This window comes from Toxotes jaculatrix, chromosome 18 (assembly GCF_017976425.1).
Source record: "Toxotes jaculatrix isolate fToxJac2 chromosome 18, fToxJac2.pri, whole genome shotgun sequence".
In the NCBI taxonomy this organism is placed as follows: Eukaryota; Metazoa; Chordata; class Actinopteri; family Toxotidae; genus Toxotes; species Toxotes jaculatrix.
Genome location: NC_054411.1, coordinates 20,967,838 through 20,988,585, shown reverse-complemented (window position 1 = coordinate 20,988,585; position 20,748 = coordinate 20,967,838). Strand labels below are relative to the sequence as shown.

At 41.8% G+C, this 20,748-nt stretch overlaps 1 protein-coding gene across 4 annotated transcripts; it reads left to right on the top strand.

The window, feature by feature from the left end:
- Positions 1-372: 372 nt before the first annotated feature.
- On the top strand, positions 373-20,383 carry pdxdc1 (pyridoxal-dependent decarboxylase domain containing 1). 4 transcript variants are annotated; one of them, XM_041061927.1, is made up of 24 exons: positions 373-531; positions 3,422-3,530; positions 3,724-3,792; positions 4,244-4,327; positions 4,752-4,898; positions 5,269-5,458; positions 5,653-5,721; positions 5,801-5,879; positions 5,997-6,081; positions 6,399-6,447; positions 7,261-7,362; positions 7,687-7,812; positions 8,471-8,521; positions 9,761-9,805; positions 13,216-13,276; positions 13,571-13,641; positions 13,954-14,059; positions 14,175-14,349; positions 14,558-14,676; positions 14,791-14,912; positions 15,014-15,106; positions 15,497-15,593; positions 16,567-16,665; positions 17,014-20,383. In XM_041061927.1, exons 2-24 carry the CDS (start codon positions 3,457-3,459, stop codon positions 17,298-17,300), a joined length of 2,400 nt encoding a protein of 799 aa, XP_040917861.1. In that variant the 5' UTR covers positions 373-531; positions 3,422-3,456; the 3' UTR covers positions 17,301-20,383. The 4 variants fall into 4 exon arrangements, with proteins under 4 accessions (XP_040917861.1, XP_040917860.1, XP_040917864.1 ...); XM_041061926.1 differs by having other exon boundaries at positions 4,749-4,898; XM_041061930.1 differs by lacking the exon at positions 9,761-9,805.
- Positions 20,384-20,748: the final 365 nt, after the last annotated feature.

Here is a 20,748-nt window from a genome sequence, read left to right as displayed (position 1 = left end):
ATGTAATGTTCAAATATTACTGATTAACATTACGTATGTTGTTATTTTAAATAATACATTTAAGCCACATCTTCAGTTTTTCTATGGAAAACTATGTAACTACTTTGAAGCCGAATTTTTTCTTATTTATTTGAATCTCTTAATACAGAAACACAACATAAATAGGCAAAAATAATTTCAGTCAAATATTTTTGACGTTATGGTTCCGCGTTCAACAAAATAAATTAATAATTAATTAAAGAAAAAAAAAAAACCCAAAACGCTGTCGTCATCAGTTACCACCTGACCGGCCAGTTCTGTGGCAGAGCGTGACGTCGGCGCTGCCAGCGTGGAACGCACGTCGCGCGCCCGTCCAGGAAGTAAACTGTCCGGTTCTTCGGGAGACAGTCAGAAGTGAGAGTGCAGTGAGTACGAGTCAAAGTCAACGTTTAAACACGTTTCCCCTGAAACCTTCCGAAGGAATATCTCGGACGTTGGTTCGCCACAGACTTTCAGCGTCCCCGGCCCGGCTGACAGCTGTGTGCAGTGAAGGTAAGAGCTGCGAGGGCGAGCTCAGTCAGCTGTATGAAGCTGTGTGTCTGTTGCTAGCTAGCCGTCCGTGTCCTGCTCCTCTCTGCGGCTCCGTGAATTTCTCTGGAGCTGCTCTCGCTTTATCGCTAATGTGTCCGCTGAAAGAAAGACAGCCGCTGACACTGCGGTTCTGTCTGGCCGGGTGGGGGGAGATGTTAGCCTGATTGCCTGCTGCTCATTTTACAGTCAGAGATCCTCCTACATTAGCAGGACAGCAGCAGTGCACCTGTCACAGCCACGTCCGTGGAGATATGCAGCCTATAGCAGATGGAAACATGAAACTCAGTCTGTGTTAATGGTACAAAGGATTCCTGATGGCTTACTAAAAACGTGATGCTTTTTAGTTGCTTTAACAAAGGAGTAGAGACCCTGCAGTACCATTAACAGTGATAATAAAATTATAATAAATATTAATTTGTAAGTCAGGTTTGCAAAAATACAAATTGAAGATAAAACAGTGACTAATTAAACATACATACTTATATACAAGTGCACATTAGATGTTTAGATTCTCATCCATCACCCAGTCCCATCAGGGAGGAGTCTGATTGGTCCTGAATTCATTCTGCAGTATGACAGGGAGCCAGAGTCATAAAGAACCTCTTCCCCCCAATTAAAAGCATGGTTCCCCTCATGCTTTTAATTGATTCTATTTTTGTATTAAATATCTTAATGATTATATTTTAAAGACTTAAACAGATATGAATTAAACTGCAATAATACAGGTATATGAAACTGTAATAAAATAAATAAAACACATTCAAAATCAAACAGGTTGATAGGCTGGTAGATAGGATAAATGCACAATGTCCAAATTAATGACAAGTGTCCAACAAAAAGTTTTCAGCTAGATGTTTTTTACGGTGAAAGTAACTTTTGCGAGGCAGTGTGTGATGCGATAAGGTCCTAAATGTTGGTTCTGTATTTTAAAAAGGAATTGCAATATTATGATACTGCATATCAAACAAAGTATTTTCTTCGTTTTAGAGCCTTCATTACATATGAATGCAAACATTTTCTGAACTCAGAGCTAAATGCTGAAAACAACAGTTGGTAGTTTAATAAGTGCTGAGGTTTTAAGTTAAACTGTATATCAGGCCTTTAAAGACAATCACTAAGCAGCTCAACCGCTCTAGTTTGAAACAGCAGGCAGAACTTTAGAAATCGATGTGTCTGTGATTTTTGTTCCTCGGCTGCCCAAAGTAAACACACTGTGACTGTTTTTGCTAGTTAAATCTTCACACCCATTTAAATGCTCCACTGTGTTCTACCCTCAAGGCCTGAAATTACAGCCCGTCATAGCATAGAGACTAGTTCAGCTTTTTATTTGGCACTGGAATTGAGGAGATGAGGTTTGTAATGGAGAGGAAATGTCGACTGATTGATTGATTTGATGTCGCTAGGTAAAGAGTGTGTGGATCACTAAAGTTATTACATTTCATCCTGACAGTGACATGAATGTCACCAAATTTAAAAGACAGTGGTGCTTCTGGTTTTTGCCATGTGACTGGTTAGCGGAGGGGGTGGGGAGCGTGCAGGATCCTGGGAGGATAGTGTGAAGCTCCCAGCAGAGTACTTGAGTGGCAGGTGAAGCACGTAGCTGTGATTGGCCCTCCCTAAGGGAACAGTTAAGTCCAACAGTTAGCAGCAGCTAAGATGTGTAGGTTCCACAGAGCAAGGACTGCATGAGAACAAGAACACTTCTAGAGACGGATATGCATGTTGTTGTTGCCCCCTTTGCTTTCTGTGGCTAAAGTACCACTCTGGACCACATAATGAAACCTTATTATTATATATACTAGTATGATTGTTGTTGCTGCTCCTGTATTTTCTGTATTTTCTATATTTTGTATATTTATTTATTTATTTTACTGCAAGAAGACTCTTGTTGCCAAGTTAGCTTTTATAGTTTTCTTCCTGCTGTGTGGGTTTTTCAGGATGAAAGCTGTTTAGGAAAAGTCTTTTCCTCAGCAGTTATTACAGTTTCAGTCTTAACCAGTGTTGGTTCCACACTTTCTTCTTCCTTGTCAAAATCTGATGCGTACATTACCCGCCATGTAACTCAGGGGGCCGACGTGTGTTATTCTAGGAGCAGCTAATGTAGCCTGTGGTCTGCAGCAGAGACGCCGTTCTGGTGAGCTCCCTCTGGAGACCAGCACACTGCAAGGCACTCTTTGAAGGGTAAAACCGGTGGAGGCCTCCTTTTTAAGTTCTGGGGAATATTTTGTTTGTGTAACTTCCCCTGTAATTTCTTTATATACTGGAGGTGCCTGCTCATATGCAAGCCATCCACATATTTTACGTTGTGTATACACACAGTGCGTTACAGTGACCAGCTCTGAATGTAAACAGAACTTTTTTTTTTTTTTTTGGGTTGCATACACAGCACCGTGCAGGCTTTTAGACGCTGACGGTGAAATGAGGACGCTTTCAAAAATAATGGCGTCGTTTTTTTTATTCATCCGTTAATACGGAGTAAGAAGAATAAAGTGAAGTTAAGTCAATATTTGCTGCCTGCTCAGACAGAGCAGACCTGGGGGGTTGATGCACTAATCACATAACCACAGCTACACATTGGTCTTTTCATTGCTTTGTTCTCTCTCTCTATCTCCTGTTTATTGACCTGCATACAAACTTTACCAGCAATTGTGGGAAATAATCAGGAGTGTATTTTCCCATTATACACGCACACGTTTGTACACGTGAGCGTGCACTGTGAGCGCAGTGTTTAAATGTGTCTGTGCATACTCACTGTGTCAATTCTGTATTATACCCACAACTGAAAAGTGCTGCAGCCTATGATTCATTTTAAAAATGATTCTCATAATGTTTTCTTTTAACTCTCTCCCAGCACACACACACACACACACACACACATCGTAGATAATGGTGGACTCCACGCTGGTTCAAGTGGGCAAGAATCTGAGCGAAGCCATGAAGATCCTGGAGGATGGACAAGGGTAAGAGTAGAGACTGTTCTTATTGTTGTAATTAAAAAAAAAACATTGTCGACGTCATTAAATCCCACAGCGGGAAACTGACCTAAAGGTTGTGTGTGTTCAGTGAAGGAGCACTTGAATGTGACGTTATATAATATTCCAGACTGGAGCATCTTCAGATCTTTGTGTGTGTTTGTGATGTCCATTTGTTTAGAGAGCTGGAGACAGGAACAGAGAGGCGACGTTTCAGCAGAACCAGCATCCCTGGACCCCTGCAGGGAGAGTAAGACACACACACACACAGTCAGTCCCGGGTTAGAGTGTAAAGTTTCTTGTTTTCCAGATAAGGTGACTCACAGCAGCTCTGTAGATCTATGGAGTGATTCTAATCCATGTGGTAATATGAGAAAACACTTTTTTAACAAAGGAAGCAGTTTTTTAGCTGGAAAGCCTGACCTGAGTGAGCCGTTCAACAGGGAGCTTACATTTTCAAACTAACCTGACAATATGCATTTGTGATCTTAGAAAGTGTATTTGGGACTGTATTTATGTAGCGTTCTTCTGGTCTTATTAGTATAAGTCACATTCACACACATATTTTTACAGTCCTTTTTTACTAACTTACCTACTAACTCACATTCACACACCGAGTGTGTTGTGTTTTTTCTTTTATTTTGGGTTAAAGGTTGAGGAGCTGAAGCTAATCACTGGTTTTCTTTGTGTCTCCTGTGCAGTGGCCAGGATGTAACGACTATACTGCATTTAGTTCATAACCTCATTCATGAAGAGGAAGAGAAAGAGGACAAGTCCAGGCAACAGTAAGTAGAACAAAGCAGTGAATAAAATGGCAGAGTACTTAGTTACAAGTCTACCATTTCGTATTCAGGCACTTTTTTCTTTTCTAAATCTTGTTTAAGCCAAATTCATTAGGGAAAAAACTCTTTAAAATGAGTAAAGAATTCTTCCTGTAACTATTCTGTAAGTTAAGTTAATGCAATCTCTAATGTTTGTGGTCTACTTTAAGATGTGGTGTGTTAGCTGTCATGTCAGGCATGTCTTTTACCCTGAGTTCCTGGTTATAAAAACACATTTCAGTACTTGCCTGGTGTGTGTGTGTGTGTGTCTGGTTGTGGACTGTCCTAAAAGACCAGATTGCTAGTATGACATTAACTTATCAGGGAACAGAGAGTGGACTGTTGTTGTGAATAGTTGCATGAAGAGCTGCCGCGGTGTCTCCAGCAGGATGCAGAATGTGGGTGAACAGGGCCACATGGCGCTGCTGGGTCACAGCCTGGCAGCCTACATCTCAGTGTCGGACAAAGAGCGACTGCGGAAGCTGACCACCCGGATCCTGTCTGACACCACACTGTGGCTCTGCAGACTGTTCAGGTACGCCTGTCACTGCAGCACAAACACAACTGGAAACTTAACGGCTTCTTTGACTTCCTTGTAGCTTGTTTGCACAGTGATTGGCTGTGCAAGCGAAGCCTGCATCTCTTTGACACCAGTGCTAATGGGTGGGACGGGGTTGGGATGTTGTTAATTACAGCATTGCACAAAGGATATACACAAGCACATCAGATATTGAAAACATCTTGGCAAAGAGAGAGAGCAAGTAGCATTTTAGGTTTTAAAAATATGAGGGTCAAGACAGAAAAAGTATGTTCCCATAATAGGACTGAAAGTTTATAGAACAGTGCTGAAGATAATACGAAAAAATGCAGGACAAACATCACACATAATCTAATCTGTCTCTCAGGTATGAGAACGGTTCAGCCTACTTCCATGAGGATAACAGGGATGGCCTAGTCAAAGTGTGTCGGCTGGTCATCAACGCCCGCTACGAGGAATATGCCTCAGAGGGATATTCCGTTCTAATCTCCAAACAGCCGGTCATCTACCAGAGCGCGTCCTGCAGGCCTGGTCTGGGACAGCACCTGTGCAGCCAGGTAAGACGGGTTAAACACATAAAACAGCACTTAAGCACATAAACCATGAAGATTAAAGCCCCAACGTGTGAACGTTTTAATGTGAATTTGTGTGTGTGTGTGCATAGTAGTCATAGTCATACACATTTGAATGTATTTTATCCTGTTCCATACATATTAGAAAGGGATTTTAATGCCAGTCTCTGTGTCTGTAGCTGGGCCTGCCTCTCTCTAGTTTGTGTACAGTCCCATGCAACACCATCTTTGGATCCCAACACCAAATGGTAGGAGATACAGATACAGATGATAAAGACATATAAGGATGAGCATGATTTTGGCTCACATCCTTTTTGTCATTGTCAGGACGTCGCCTTGTTGGACAAACTCATCAGAGAGGACATAGAAGCTGGGAAGCTTCCTCTGCTGTTGATTGCCAATGCAGGTGAATGATAATCAGAGTCCACTCTTTGCACAGTAGATCAACATGTATGAGAATTTTTTTTCCTGCAGTTAAATATGTTAATTTTAGACCTCAGTGCAGTAACTTTTTTTTTCCCAGGCACCCCCGCAGCAGGCCATACAGACAAGTTGGGTCGTCTGAGGGACCTGTGTGATCAGTACAACATGTGGCTTCATGTGGAGGGGTGGGTCAGTTATCTCCATCTACAAGAAACTGTCTTAAAGAAATAGTTCCTCATTTTGGGTTCAGATGAGTATCAGCCTCGTCTCTGTGCGTTCAGCACACAGTTTAAAAATACACCGCTTACACGCAAGTACACAAACAGGATGCAGTCAGTCCTGTTAATGAAAATAATACCAATGTGATGACATGAACTCAGCAATTTTGGATCGTTTTTGTAAATGATAGACAATCAGATTCTATAATTCTATAAATGCAAATGAGCGCTGTGATAATTATTACCTGAATGTTGTTGTTGGTTTTTTTTTTTTCTTTCTGCAGGGTCAACCTGGCAACCCTGGCATTGGCTCAGGTCACCTCTGCTATCATGGTAAGCTGATAGTAAAAAATGGCCTCATCCACATTTTTTTTTTAGTGAAAGGGCTTAGATTACCCAAGGCATCAGAGGTTCTCACACACACACACACACACACACACACACACACACACACACACACACACACACACACACACACACACACACACACACACACACACACACAAAGGGGTGTTGTTAGATAAATACAATGGGCTGTGGGTAGATTAACAGAACAAGGGTGTAGATGGATTTGATTCACACACCCAAAATAAAATTTTATCAGATTAACAAAAGGCTGCAGCACAAGTTTAAATACTTTTAATAAAGAGAAATTAAATACATCTGCCCTGTCCTGTCATGACATTATTTACATTATCGTTTTTATTGCAAATTTTTATTTGCAATAAAAAATGTTATTGCAGCACGTGAGAGAACTGAGAACATCCTTCTTCCTCCGTATCATTATTTTCCAATCACTGTGACTCTGCTCCTTCTGTGGATCAGATGCCAACAATCCCACAGTCATTGTGGATCTTCCTTTAACTCTCCTGTCATTTCTTAACAAAGCCATAATGGGACACTTATGTAGAAAAGGACCCAAACCCATTATTTTTTAACAGATAGATAAAGCCAAGAAGGTGATATTCTGGGCTTGAAAAACAGCAGTAATCCAATGTGCACAGTGTGAAAACTTGAAGGAGAAAGAGGGAAGAGTTGGAACAGAAGAATAATCCAGACATCGGAGTCTCCACTCTGCACAGCTACAGACTGGACACTCAGGAAATACCATCTTATGTTGACTTCTTATGTTCCTCCCTCCTCCAGGCAGCCACCAGGAGTGATAGTATGACACTGACACCAGGTCAGTGGCTGGGACTGCCTGCTGTATCCGCTGTCACCCTCTACAGACATGAAGACCCAGCACTAGTAGGCTCATATCATTTCATACCAGTTGCATGTTTTGGTAGCTTTATGGCATTTTTTTGGGGGGGGGGGGGGGGGTTATCGTCTTGGTCACCTGTTAAAGAGATGTATCACCATCACTGTTGTGACCTTTCTCTAAGTCTTAAAGTTTTTAAGAGTATAAAAGTTACACCTAATGCTCACAGAGGACGCTCTCAGCACCCGCTACTTGATCTGCCGAACATCAGATTTGTTCTTTCATTTAGATTCGTTTTCAATCTGTTTCATCTCATCTTTGTCTTCCTCCACCTGGCTCACGGCTCCGTGTCTCTGTGTTTTGTCTCTCAGTCTCTGGCAGCAGGTTTGACTTCCAGCCAGCCCGTGGAGAAGCTGCGAGCGTTGCCTCTCTGGCTGTCCCTGCAGTACCTCGGTCACAACGGAATCGTCCAGAAGATCAAACACGCCACCGCTCTGGTGAGCCTCACCTAACTTCTCGTTAACACCATGACACCATTTTCATTTTTTTTTTTTTTTTTTTACATTTCTGTTTGCCTACAGATTAAACAAACCAGACACAACATGCTTGTTGAAAGGAATTATGTGCCGGAACTGTTTCTTGGCAAACAACAGACAGGCACAGTCACTGTGGACAGCCAGGTTTGGTACCATTGTGCCTGTTCATAGACCAAAACCAGAACCTGTGCTGTACTTAGAAACACTGCACAGGAACACTGAATGGATAAACTGTGTTTATCAGGAAATAGTTCCAGCTAACCATAAACCATCATTTTAATGCTCGTCTTTAAACAAAAGAGCTACTGTGTGCCAGTTACTGTACGTGAGGTGTTGGTAGATGCACTTTTGAACTTTTAACAGAGCCAGGCTTGCCCTGCCTCCTGTCTTTATGCTAGACTAACTGCATCCTGACTTCAGTATACACACACACACAGGAAATGTTATCAATGTATTCATCCCACTGTCAGAAAGAAAGCAAACAAGCACATTGCCGAACAAGCTGAACGAGTCTAAACAGTTTCAACAAAAAAAAAAATGTTTTCAGAAATGAAATGTCGTTACATCGTATTGCAATAACATTTTGTGCATTTCACTTTCTTTAATGTTTCCACTCTAGAGCCAGCAGCTCCTGCAGAAACTAAAGTCTCTGGCCTCCATCAAAACATCGGTAGGTGATCTCTTTATGTTCCTGCATCAATAATAACATAACATCTGCCATGATAAAAAGGCTATATGCTCAGTCTTGAGATATTTTAATGGGAAATAGGTCAGGGATACTCCACACGGATTAGTAATCATTACTATTTTATAAGTCACCACAAAATATTTCTAATCTGTCAGCATGCTGTGTACATTCATACTGTGCCCATACATTATACCTCAGTAAGAACAAAGCCCTGTGTATTAGTGTCATAGTGCTACAGTCACCTATTCACATCGCTGCCCACGTCATGCTGCCCAGCCTGTATGAATGCCTGAAAGACAAACTTTAGGAAATATTTCATCCTAAAGGAGAACATTGTAGACGTCATGATCAAAGTATAAATTTGCAAAAAAAAAAAAAAAAAAATTAATGAAAAATATAAATGAAATACCTTCTATCTATGTAAATACTCCTCAGATGTATGCTCAGATCTGAATTTGGCCTCTAGCCTCATGGTGGTAAACTGGTGGCAATGGTTTCTAATTCAGAAGCATCTGTGCACAATGACACTCACTCTAATATTATACTGATATCATAAAAGAAACAACTCACTGTTTAGTGGCTACAACGTAACATTAATATATGTGATAAATGAAAACTCATGTAAAGTTGGTCACAGTCACAAAATACAATACGGATACTGAACATACACTTTATTAGGAACAGTTAGCTAAAAACAGAACTTTTCAGAGAGAGTTAGTTGCTGATAGATCTCAGTGGTGAACTGGAATTGGGCAGATGAACTGCTGTGAAGCTGCGGTGAAGGTTATGATATCAGTAGCTGAGATGGCTTCTTTTCTCTCATCAGACCCACCACACCACCATGAAACTAGAAGCCTTTGTGTATATGTTTAGACCTTTTTCTAAACACACAAACTGAAGAGCAGCTTATGTGAAAATCTGATATTTACAGCCATTATATAGTAGAGGAACATGATTTTGGTGCATTTGGCTCATAGATAATTATTAATTTCCACTCACTCATGAAGTTCAAACACACATGTTGACACAGAAACATTGCTTAATTAACTGCATAATGGGCAGCTTAGGTGTTGTTTGTTGTTGTGTTTGGTGAGAAGGTTTACAGGAGCACCAGGCATCAGAACCTCTTCATATATAAATAAATAATGTGGAACGTGTTACATGAAGAAATGACCTCCAGATGTTCAAAGAAAAAAAAAACAAAACCATTTGTGTTTATAGGATGTGCTTGAGACAGAGATCTCTCTCGTCGAGGCCTTGACCATGGTAACATCAGAGCTGCGTGATACTCTTTAACAGTCTCAGGGGCACAGCTTAAAGCTTGTTCACTGCCATCCACCAAAGGCAAACACTGTATCCATACGGTCACTCAGATGTAATACCAGGCTAACGGCATGATACATTAACACTACTGGAAACAAGACGCAGTGAACAATCAGAGTGTTGGGGGATCAGAGTCATGACACGGTGGTACTCAACCTCACTGTAGCTGTAGGTGAAAGAAGGATGGGCTTCAGTTTTGTTCTGGTCACCTTCACAGAAGTTTGAGTGTTTAGTACCACTGAGTCTGCAGGTGTCTGTGTGAGTTCTTCTCTGTATGTGTGTGTGTGTGTGTAGCTGTAGTTATAGTCAGTGTGGGTTACCTTGGTTCCAGGGCGTGGTGTCGCCGATCCCGCCCATCTCCGGGGCTTCACTGCGGGACGTTCTGGGCTCTCTCATGCTCTCTATTGTAGGTGGGCCTATGCCTTTGCCCGTCTCCCTCACCCCCCCCCCCCCCCCCCCCCCCCCCTTCCCCTTTGTCCTCCCTTCTCTTCCTTTTCTTTCTCCCTGTCACTCCTGACCATTTTCCTTCACCCACATCAGCTCAGCGGTGTGTGGGTCTCCATTGGCTGATGGACTGTTCACTTCTTCCTAATTGTTTAGGATGTGGACCACTCAGGCATGTTCTTTGAGGTACTTCAGGGAATGCCTCTCCACACTCATTATGTTTTGTTGCCTTTGGAAGAAATACAAGGGTCATGAATAATTAATGAATGTGTCACATGCTTTTGCATCTGATTTAGTCCTTTAGTTTAAAATCCAAATATGAGTCAATGTCCACTCAAAGATTCATTTGAAAAATGCCACAGCAAAACAACACAGGGTTGACCTGCAGAAACTTTAACTTGTTTCAGCTTTTGTTGCAGTGTGCATCATCTGGCAAGACGCATCTGCAACATGAACGTATGCTCACTCTCTTCACAATGGTGTCCCATTGATTCTCAGGGGTGTGTTGTCCCTCTGCTGCGTCCTCCCAAAGTCCTCAACCGGTTCCTCAGTTTCGCTGAGGTTCAGTAAGAGTTGGCTGTTGTGCACTACAGTGACAGGTCCCTCACCTCTGACCAAGCAGGTTCTCTCATCACTGTTGGTGATCCAGCCTGTCACTGCAAACATGACCCGCCCTGACCCCCTGAGTATTGGCAGTCAGAAAGTGCAGTATCCAGGCACTTGAAGGAGGTGTTAAGTCCCCGGCCCATGAGCTTAGGAGCCATTCTGAACCACTGTATGTCAGATATTTTTCTGTGATTCAAGCAGGTCTATTGTGCCTGTGGTTGGGAAGTCAACAGAGCCAATCAGATCTTTGTAGGCATGGTCAAGAATGGGGACATTATCTTTCTAGCCACCTACACAACAACTCAAAAGACATTCCTATGTGTGTTGGGATTTACTTCATAGTCCCTCCAGCATGTTTTGTCTCTAGCCTACGGTTTCCTCCCACTCGGAGGAGCCTGGAAGGCTTCCACAGGGAGGTGACTGGCAAGCATCCTAATCAGATGCCCCCAAAGACATCAAGTGGCCCCTTTCAGCATGAAGGGCAAATGCTCCTAATTAAAACGGATCCCTTTAAGTTTTTAAGTCCAGAGCAACTCATACTGGGATCCTCTTGATTTCTAATGAAATTAAATGCAGCTATAATGACCATCACTCATTCTCTGTTGTCTAGGTAGCACTGTGGGTTGCCTGTAGTGTTTGTTCCTTAGCAGTGAATGTTGTGTGTATATCTTTGGTATCCAGGAGACCAGGCCCATAGCATACATCCTCTGTCTCTTAATTAAGATAATTATTTAAAGTTTACCAGGATCTAGTCTTAGACCAACCTCAGTTGTGTGGGACTGTCTTGAATCTTGTGTGGTAAACTTTTAACAACAAATGTTTGGTATTGTGTTTGAGGTATCTTACCTGGTGGTATTTTGTTTTCTCCATTTTTTTTTTGTTGTTGTTTGTTCTTCTTTGTTTACATCATTGTTTGGTCTTCCTGCTTGGTTGAAAACATCTTAGTGGTTGGATGTATGGGCTTCTTCTTGAACCTTGAGGTGTCTGTTTTAGCTGTGCCTATTGTTAACTCCTGGATCTTGTCTTGTCCGTTGCTTCATCTAGTTTATCCTGTGGTTGAATACTTTTGATTATCCCTCTTTACTGGCCTCTGATTCTGGTCTGTGGGGGTCCACCTCAAAAACCCTGGAGAAGAGGCCATCTCACCTGGTGCCTTGTGCCTCAGCCCACCAACAGACTAACTACAGTCGATAAACTGAAACCCTTAAGGTCTTGGTATGCTTCAAACAAACTGCGATCATGTTCAGAGGTAAAAGTATTTTATGTGTGTTCCAAATGGCCACACTCAAAGGTGAGGCCAAAACAGAGGGCCAGGATGAGAGAGAAGTTCTGACCTGTGTACTTTCACACCTGTACACACCTGGCCAGTCACTGCGTAAAGTGGGTGCGACCGTTTGAGGCATACTGAGGCCTTGCGACATGGCCTGGATGAAATAACCATTTGTCTCTTATAATGTGTAAAACATATTACAGTTCTTTTTTTCGGTTCTCTAACTTGACAACACCACAGATGCACGTGAATTATTCATGACCCTCGCATCAACACCCCCAGAAACACCTAGCCTTCATTTCAGCCCCACCCAGGCATGATGCTTGCCTTAACTTCTCACCTGGATGCCATCAGTGATAGGCTTCACTATGGGTTGTATTTCCTGTTTTTGTGCTGTACCGCATGTAACTTCAATGAGATCAGTTTTTTTTTTCTAACTGAATCTGATTCTGGTTAATTGGCATAGCTCAATTTGACTCAGATATTAAGATAATGCTTAACAGGAGACAACAACCCTGGGTGATATACTCCAAAACACAAGTATATCCAGGTACTGCCTGCATCAGTAGCCTGGTTGCATGGTTCAAAGATTATAAGTTGGAATATTTTACAGTGATAATGGAGTAAATTGCAGTGCCCAATGCCACGTATTGATCTGTTTCCATAATTTAGTTTTGATTTGAACGAAGTGTCGGCTCAGGCACTGTGTAAATCTTCAAATCTGGAGCCGTAGCTTTGGTTTGGGCTGCTCCATACCGCTGAGAGGCAAGGACCGGGCACCACCACTTCCATACAGAGCGGTTTGACAATTCAAACTAAACCTGTATGCGACATACAGTTACAGCTACCATGGATATAACATATAGTGGCTTCAGTGGGCATGGACACAGAGCAGACTCTTAAATACATGTTTACATCGCAACCTTTCAACTTACAGCAGCTGTTTTGCATGTCATAAAGAATACCACTTGAGTAAGTGTGATTCTAATGAACGTCTCAGATGCCTGATTGATTGTCTTTGTGTGTCCAACAGGTGGAGGATGAACTCAGCTCTCCTGTGGTGCTGTTCAAGTTTTCCCAGGAAATGAGTGCTGGTAAGCTCTCTCACTTGATACCATCCTCCACTGCAGTCTTCTGCTGTGTTCTATTCAAAGTTGGAGGTCGGTCCTGTCCTTAAGGGTGGATGAGCTGAGATCTTAAGGTGCTGAATCTTTTGATGAAGGAGACCATAAGAAGCACTTGAAAGCTTCCATACTCAAAAAAATGTTTTGAATGATGATGAGTTATTATTGAGATAATACCAGGATAATAACGACATTATACACAGCATAATCCTAAACACAGTATATTGTGTTTTTGCTTTATTTTCCTTTGTGCTATGTTTTTAGGATCCAGTGGGGGTTCAGTGGAGGGTTACTGTACTGGGGAGAAAGAGGTCATTGATGCCTTCAACAGATGGGTGAGTGTTTTTTTCTTCTTAAGCATGTATGTAACTAGTATTTTTGTGCCCATGGTAGTTAATTCTGCACTAATCATTATTTTAGATATTAACAATGGATCAAATGATTATGTGTAATGTAAAGGGAATAGCTCATAATGTCAAATCCACAGAGGATTATAACCAACTGTGCAGTTCCTCTCAGCACCAGCAAATTTTTTTTTTCTCTTTTAGCTATTTTGACTTTATAACCTCATTTCCATCATCTGATAGATAGACAGGCAGCTGTTGTCGATTCATGTATTCATTGTAAATGTCCCTGGGTGTATGTAGCTGGGTGAACAGCTAGCCCAGTTGGTTCCCACCAGTGGAGTAGATGTGGTGGAACTTGAAGACGAGGGTACCTGTGTTCGCTTCAGCCCCCTCCAGACTGCTGCAGGTAACATGAACTCACAAACACAACCTTTTGCCTCGAAGTATTTTTTAATATAGTTAAATATTGTCAGCAAGAGTTAAACCCTCACTGCGTCTGTGACTTCTTCCCTCCCACCCAGTCCTAGGGACCCAGCAGGAGGATGTTGAGGAACTGGCGGAGAAGCTGACGGAGCTCGTGCCTGTGATGAGCTCCACGATGTGCCTCAGACAGGACTTCAAAGAGGAGACCCACCAACACTCTGCCTCACTCATATACATAGAGGAGCTCAGCTGGCCTGGCCTGGGCGCTGTCCGGTAAGGCTGCATAGGCTTAAGGATGTGAAGGGTTTTGTAGTTCAGGCCAGAAAATTCTTATCATTCTTCTTATCTATTAAGTCAGCCGAGTGGTCATTCAATTCAGCGTTCAGCGGCAGAATATTTCCTAAGTAAATCCATCCCCGATGTGTCCAGTAGAATTCAAACGTGGGATTGTGACGGGTGTGTTGTTGTTGTTGTTGTTCAGGTATGAGCCTCAGGATGAAGGGCTGGATGAGAGCAGGAGGAAGCAGGAGCTGGGAAAAATTAACACTGAGCTGCTGAAGAAACTGCAGGACCTCGACACTGACATCGTCTTCTCCACTGGTTAGTACCGCTTCACCTCTGAGAGAACCTTTGAACAGTGTGACGCACTGAACGTATCTCACTAAACTTTTCTATTATCTCTCTCCTTTTTTCCGTCTCCACCTTTATCCTCAGGTCCTGAGTTTGGGACAGAGGAGGACTGTATCTTTGTGGGCATGGTGACTGAGGATGTCGATGTTCCAGAGCTAGTGGATACCATAGCTGCTCTGGGGAGGGACATAGAGGAAAGCGGAAGGGTAAGTGAGATCTGGCAACACATGTCTCTTCTCTTCCTGCAAGACATCATGTACAGGTGCAGAGAAAAAAAAAATCGAATGAGATTATTTTTCCTGCGTAGCTATTGGAGAACATGACGGAGGTGGTGAGGAAAGGCATCCAGGAGGCAGAGCTGCAGCTGCAAAAGGCCAATGAGGAGAAACTCATGGAGGAGGTGTGTGTGTGCTTCATTGATTGTGAGTTTTGGGGATGTGTGTAAAGGTGCGTTCAGACCAAACAACCAGCAAATTTTTTTGCGTTATTTGTGAAAACATCTGCTGGACTGTTTTTGGAGCATTTCGCAATCCGCAAATATTTGGCCCTAACAGCCAATGGGAGTCCTCCTTCTAGAAAAGGAGGAGGGGCTTACTTCCAAAGATCCCACATACATTTAACCATGACCAAAATAACCACTATTGGAAAGCCAGCTGTGCTAATGTTTGCACTAACTGGTGAAGGCAGCTAACTCTAGTGCTAACTTGACTTGTAGTAAAGTACAACCGACAGCTGTGAATATACAAATCCAATCCATTGCCATGTTTGTCCTCTTGTCTTTGTGTTATAGGGGATGTTGAGACAGCTTCCTCTGGTTGGCTCCGTTTTAAACTGGTTCTCTCCAGTTCAAAGCTCCATAAAGGGAAGGACCTTTAACCTCGCTGCAGGTACTGTGTGTGTGTGTGTGTGTGTGTCGCTGCATGATGACACTGCATTCTGTGGGGACACGGACACATGACACTCTGAAGTCACTTTAATGTCAAATCAGGTGCAACTTTTCAAGCCAGTGATGAACCTGAAGCCACCCAGACGTTGTCTTATCTGGAGGTGTTTCCAAAATGATAAGAGATGAGACTCCGGTACTTCCTTAAAAAATATCATGTGACTTGTCTGCTGAAATGTATCAGATATAGACATTGTTATATCTCAAGTACACAAATCCTTGAAATAACAGATCTCCAGAATCCAGCAAGTACGGAAGAGAGGAGGCCAGTGACTGATCCTGGATCAGTGTCGGTCTGTTTTAGTAACATTTGCTGAAATTGCATTGGCTCTGAACAGCCACAGGAGGGCTTGTAGGCTGAGTGAGGGAGGAAGGCATTTCATCTTTTTTTTTTTTTAACAACACTGTGCAACTTTTTTTTGGCCCGAGGTAGTCATGTATCAGTTTACATATGATACGACCATTCTTCTGGATAGATGTAGGCATTTTTTATCTGCTCAGCACTTCTGGAAAAAAGAAGGACTCAACAGAAGAAGAGCCCTGCAGTTGAATGGCTGTAATTTAATATTTCTCCAGTAATTAGCGAAGATGCTCCAAAGGTCAACATTTAGGACTAGCCCAAATTCAGATTCCCTCAGTTGAAACTTATACTAAAAATATATATGATACATATGTGACATGCCATATATCCACCTATGCCATGTTTTTGAAAATTGTGAAAACAGAGCAGATATAATGTGAAAGATAGCACCTTTTAAAACATACTGACTGTACATGAATGTTCATTGTCATTTACATTTTTAGTGTTATATACATGGCTGTAACCATAGCACTGTGTGCATTATGCTAATATACTCTTGTGAAAAGTATGTAAATGTTTGTTAGTGTATGTATGTAACACACGTGTGTGTCCATAGGTTCCCTGGACTCCTCAGAGGTGACATACACCACTAAGGCCCAGGCAGGCAGGCCATCCATGCAAGACACCTCCACCTCCTCATTAAAGAGATTTCCAGGTAGGATGGACCATGTCTGTTGCTGTTGCAGAAGTTTTTTTTTTTGTTTTTTTTTGACCATTGGTATTGTCAGTGAAACTGAACGCCTACAGACATTTCAAATTAAAAGCCTAACAGTAAAGGAAGAGATTAAACTCTTTAAGCTAATTGAAGAATTGCTTTTCATGTGAAACATCTGTTGGAAGTGATGGAATTCATCTGCACCCCTATGAAAAATATTTTATTCTATAGGCTTGGAGACATGAGGGAGTATTCTCAGTGATATCTGATAACACAGAATTTGGGGTATTTATGGGAAATGATATCACACTCACCTCATTCACTTCCTGTCTTTATGTTCCCTCACAGGTCAGAGGTTGTTCCGGCGCTCAGGGGCAAGCTCCGACTCCTTTAGTGAGACCAGCTCCGTCGGACAGGCGGATGAGATAGCCAGAGAAGAGAGCACCACTGTGAGCAGCCCCGTCCACCCGCCCTCCTCTCCACCTGCACCAGAGGAGGACTTGCACACTGCAGGCGACGTCTCACCGGAGAGAATCCAGGAGTCCTCTGAGCAGGTGCACACACAGGTGGAGACTGTGGAGGCCTCAGAGGAGAGGCAACCTGACGGCCCAGAGGTGGAGCAGAGCGGGAGATAGGACAACTCCCCCGCTTAGGTGTCCTCCAGCCGTCCTCTGAATGGTACCAGCCTAACAGATGTTTTAAAAGAAAAGGCGTCATTACATTACGAATCCAAATTCCAGTTTTGAGTAGAAAACCGAAGGAGCTTGATTTGGCTGTTTGTCTGCATTTCATATTTCAGGATAGCAAGGATGTCAAAGTTGATGGAAGAATCCACCACTGGGTTACACTTACACTGTACCCAGAGCAGGTTGGGTGGATTCTTCCTTTAAATTTAGGATTTAAACAGAGTTCAGAGTGAGATTCAGCCCGGCACTGTGTTGATTGTTACTCTGATTTCTCTGTCAGGTGATGACGTCGGGCGGAGCAGCCATGTTGCACACAGAATGTTTTTAGATTTAAGGAGAAATATGATTGTTTAACACTCCATTCACACGCAACTGGACATGAAGCAGCTCAACATTAAAGCAACGAGCGTCGCTGCTATTAAACTGTTTAGATTCCCCCATGTAAATAGTCTACACAGGATATATATTTAACTCGTCCAATTACTCACTATAATAATTTATAATAAAATAAATCTGTATAGGAGGAGTAGAATATCATCTTCTATTTCATTAATAATGGCTACTAATAACAACACTCCCTTCGTGTGTGCACTGCCCCGCAATGCTATGACTGGGTATTAGAGTCACTGCTATGGCAAAAAAAGAAATCTCAAATAAAAAAAATTAAGGTGGATGAAATGCAATGATCACAAAAAGTGTCACAAAATTACAAGAATAAAGCCACAGTGTTTCAACAGAAAAGTCATGATATTACAAAATAAAGGTACAATTCTTCAAGAAAAAGTCACAGTATTACAAGAGAAAGCGGTAACTTTACAAGAAAAAGTTGTGATGATTTGAGATAAAATAGTCATTTTATGAGGAAAAACATGAAATTGAAAGAGTCGTTAAAAAAAACAGACTGTTAATACAACAGTTTTACAAGATAAAATTGTAATTTTACAGTAATTGGTCATATAAAAGTTAAGCTGTTATTTTACCATAAAAAAAAGTGATTATAAGATAAAGTTGTAATTGTGATCATTTGAGATCGAGCTGTGACTTTATGAGGATAGTAAAGACATTACAAGAGCAAGTTGTATTTTAAGTCATATTTTGAGAAATAGAATTAGACTTTTCATGATCAGTCTTTCTTGTTGAATTCTGAAATACGACCCTTTCTCCTGAAATTACGGCTCCTGATGTCATGACTTCAAAATATTAAGTCCGTTCTCAAAATCTCAGAGCTCTTTTACGACAGTGGCCCTAATACTCTGTCGCACACAGTATTCGCTCCACGTACAGCTGGCGACAGAGTCATATTATGTTTTTTTTAATTTGTATGTAAATGTATTTTTGATCTCTGTCAGTGATGCGACCTGAGCAGAGGAGCGTTGCTTGGCGTTTATTTACTGTATGTGGAATATTTCATTTCTTTGCCAAAAACATCCTGCCAGAACTGGGTCAAACTACTGCCTGTCCTGCATTAGCCTTTAAATATTTTGCAAGTGCCATATTAGAGGGCCAAACAGTTGTTTTTTTTTGGGTTTTTTTTGTTTGTTTGTTTGTCCTTTTTTGCACTTTTTTGAACGACTCATTTGATTCTGTGAGGTTTGGAAATTCACGACCTGCCACTAACATCCCATCTGTCGCTCTCGTCCATTTGAAATCCTTTGGTCTATATAATCACCGGCAGCACAGGTCTGTCACACCAGGACAATTTCACAGCCATTTTTTTTAAAGGGAGATGTTAAAGACCCCTAAATACACTGTGTGGTTTTGTCCTGTCACCATATGAAAGTCAGTGGGTCACAAGAGAAACGTAGTGTTCAAAGTAAATGGTTGTCCTAGATTTAACTGTGAGACACGTCAAAGACGACACCAAAGACAGCCTGCTTCCTTCTGACAGTATCAGAAATACAGGAGCAAACTCTCGCCATGACCCATGTCTACAAACCAACCAATCAGAATACAGGATGAAATGACACAGAACACATATTACACCGTACAGTCTGACACACGGGACCAAGGTTGTTGCAGACCATCTCACAGAGTCAGACATGTATCAGACCGGTAAGATCACTGTTACTGCTGTTACTGTCTCTGTTAATGTCTCTGCATGCACATGCTCTAGAGACGCTGGGGCAGGCAGCTGCCTAGTGAGGCGCCCGGGGAGCTGGGGTGGATCGCTGCCTTCCTTAGGGGCACTACAGCCCATGGTCGCAGAGGCAGGGGAGGCCACCGCCGTATCCATTTTTTTTTTGCGCTTGGTCGAGGGATCGAACCCACGACCCTCTGAACTCAGGCCAGTCCAAAGTCCAAAGCCGCACTCTTAACGGCTGCCCCCAAGGTTCTGGCAAAGAAAACATGGGGAAAACAGGGAGTAGAAGTGTGCGCACTTATTTTTGAAACTCTGATTGGAAACTTTTGTTAACAACATGATCAATAGCTTCTCATCGGCCTGGGATTATAGTTGTTGTATATGCCATGTGGAATTGAAAGGGCCTGAATGTAAAATCATACAGGGGAAAAAAATTCTTCGGATGAAAGCAGAAACACAAATTTTGGTGCTTGTGGAACATTTATAACAATATAACAATAGAAGTAATAAAATGTGGATTAAATACAGCGGTTTAATAAGGAATGAACACAGTGGGAATGAAGATTACAAAAGAGTGGATTTCAGCTTTATTGCACTTGTTCTGTAGATAATTACTTTACTACTGTTCTTTATTTAAATTCTTATATGGTGTAAATGAAGCAGAATCTTCTTAACGATTATTTTTGTTATGTGATTATAATGCAAAGCTGAATCAATAACTTTCTAACCTTACAGGAACATGTTTGATGAAGAACTTTTGGTTTTGATGTGAAATGTCCTGGACCGTCCTGCCTCTGCCTCTGTCTCTGTCTGAATGATGGATTGTATTGAATTAGCAGAATCCTTCCTCTTGAATGTTTTCTACAGTTAGTTTATGGTACAGATGGACGTTGACATGTGTGGTGTAAATTCTGTCTCTCAACAGATTAAATTCTAAGTTTTCTAGTCTTAATCTATGGCCATGGCTTTCTGTAGTTGTTAGAAATCTAAAAGTATCTCTCTATCTGATTTTCATTCCTCACCTATACAGTCAGCATACATACATCCTAAATACATCTGATTGTAATTGTACCCGAGCCCCAGATGTCTGACAAACAGCAATAAATGAAGATGAGTTTTAGCAACAGAAACTGAAACTGCCATAAAATTCAAAGGCAGCCGGTTTGAGGAATGAATGAGACATTCTGAACTCAAACCAAAGTGTGTTCACAACCTGCCCCCAGAATTTATTTATGTCCGGTCTGAGGCCTTAACATCTACAGCAAAAGAAAATAAAGCAGCAGTCAAAGCAATGTAAAAAAAAAAAAAAGACAAAAT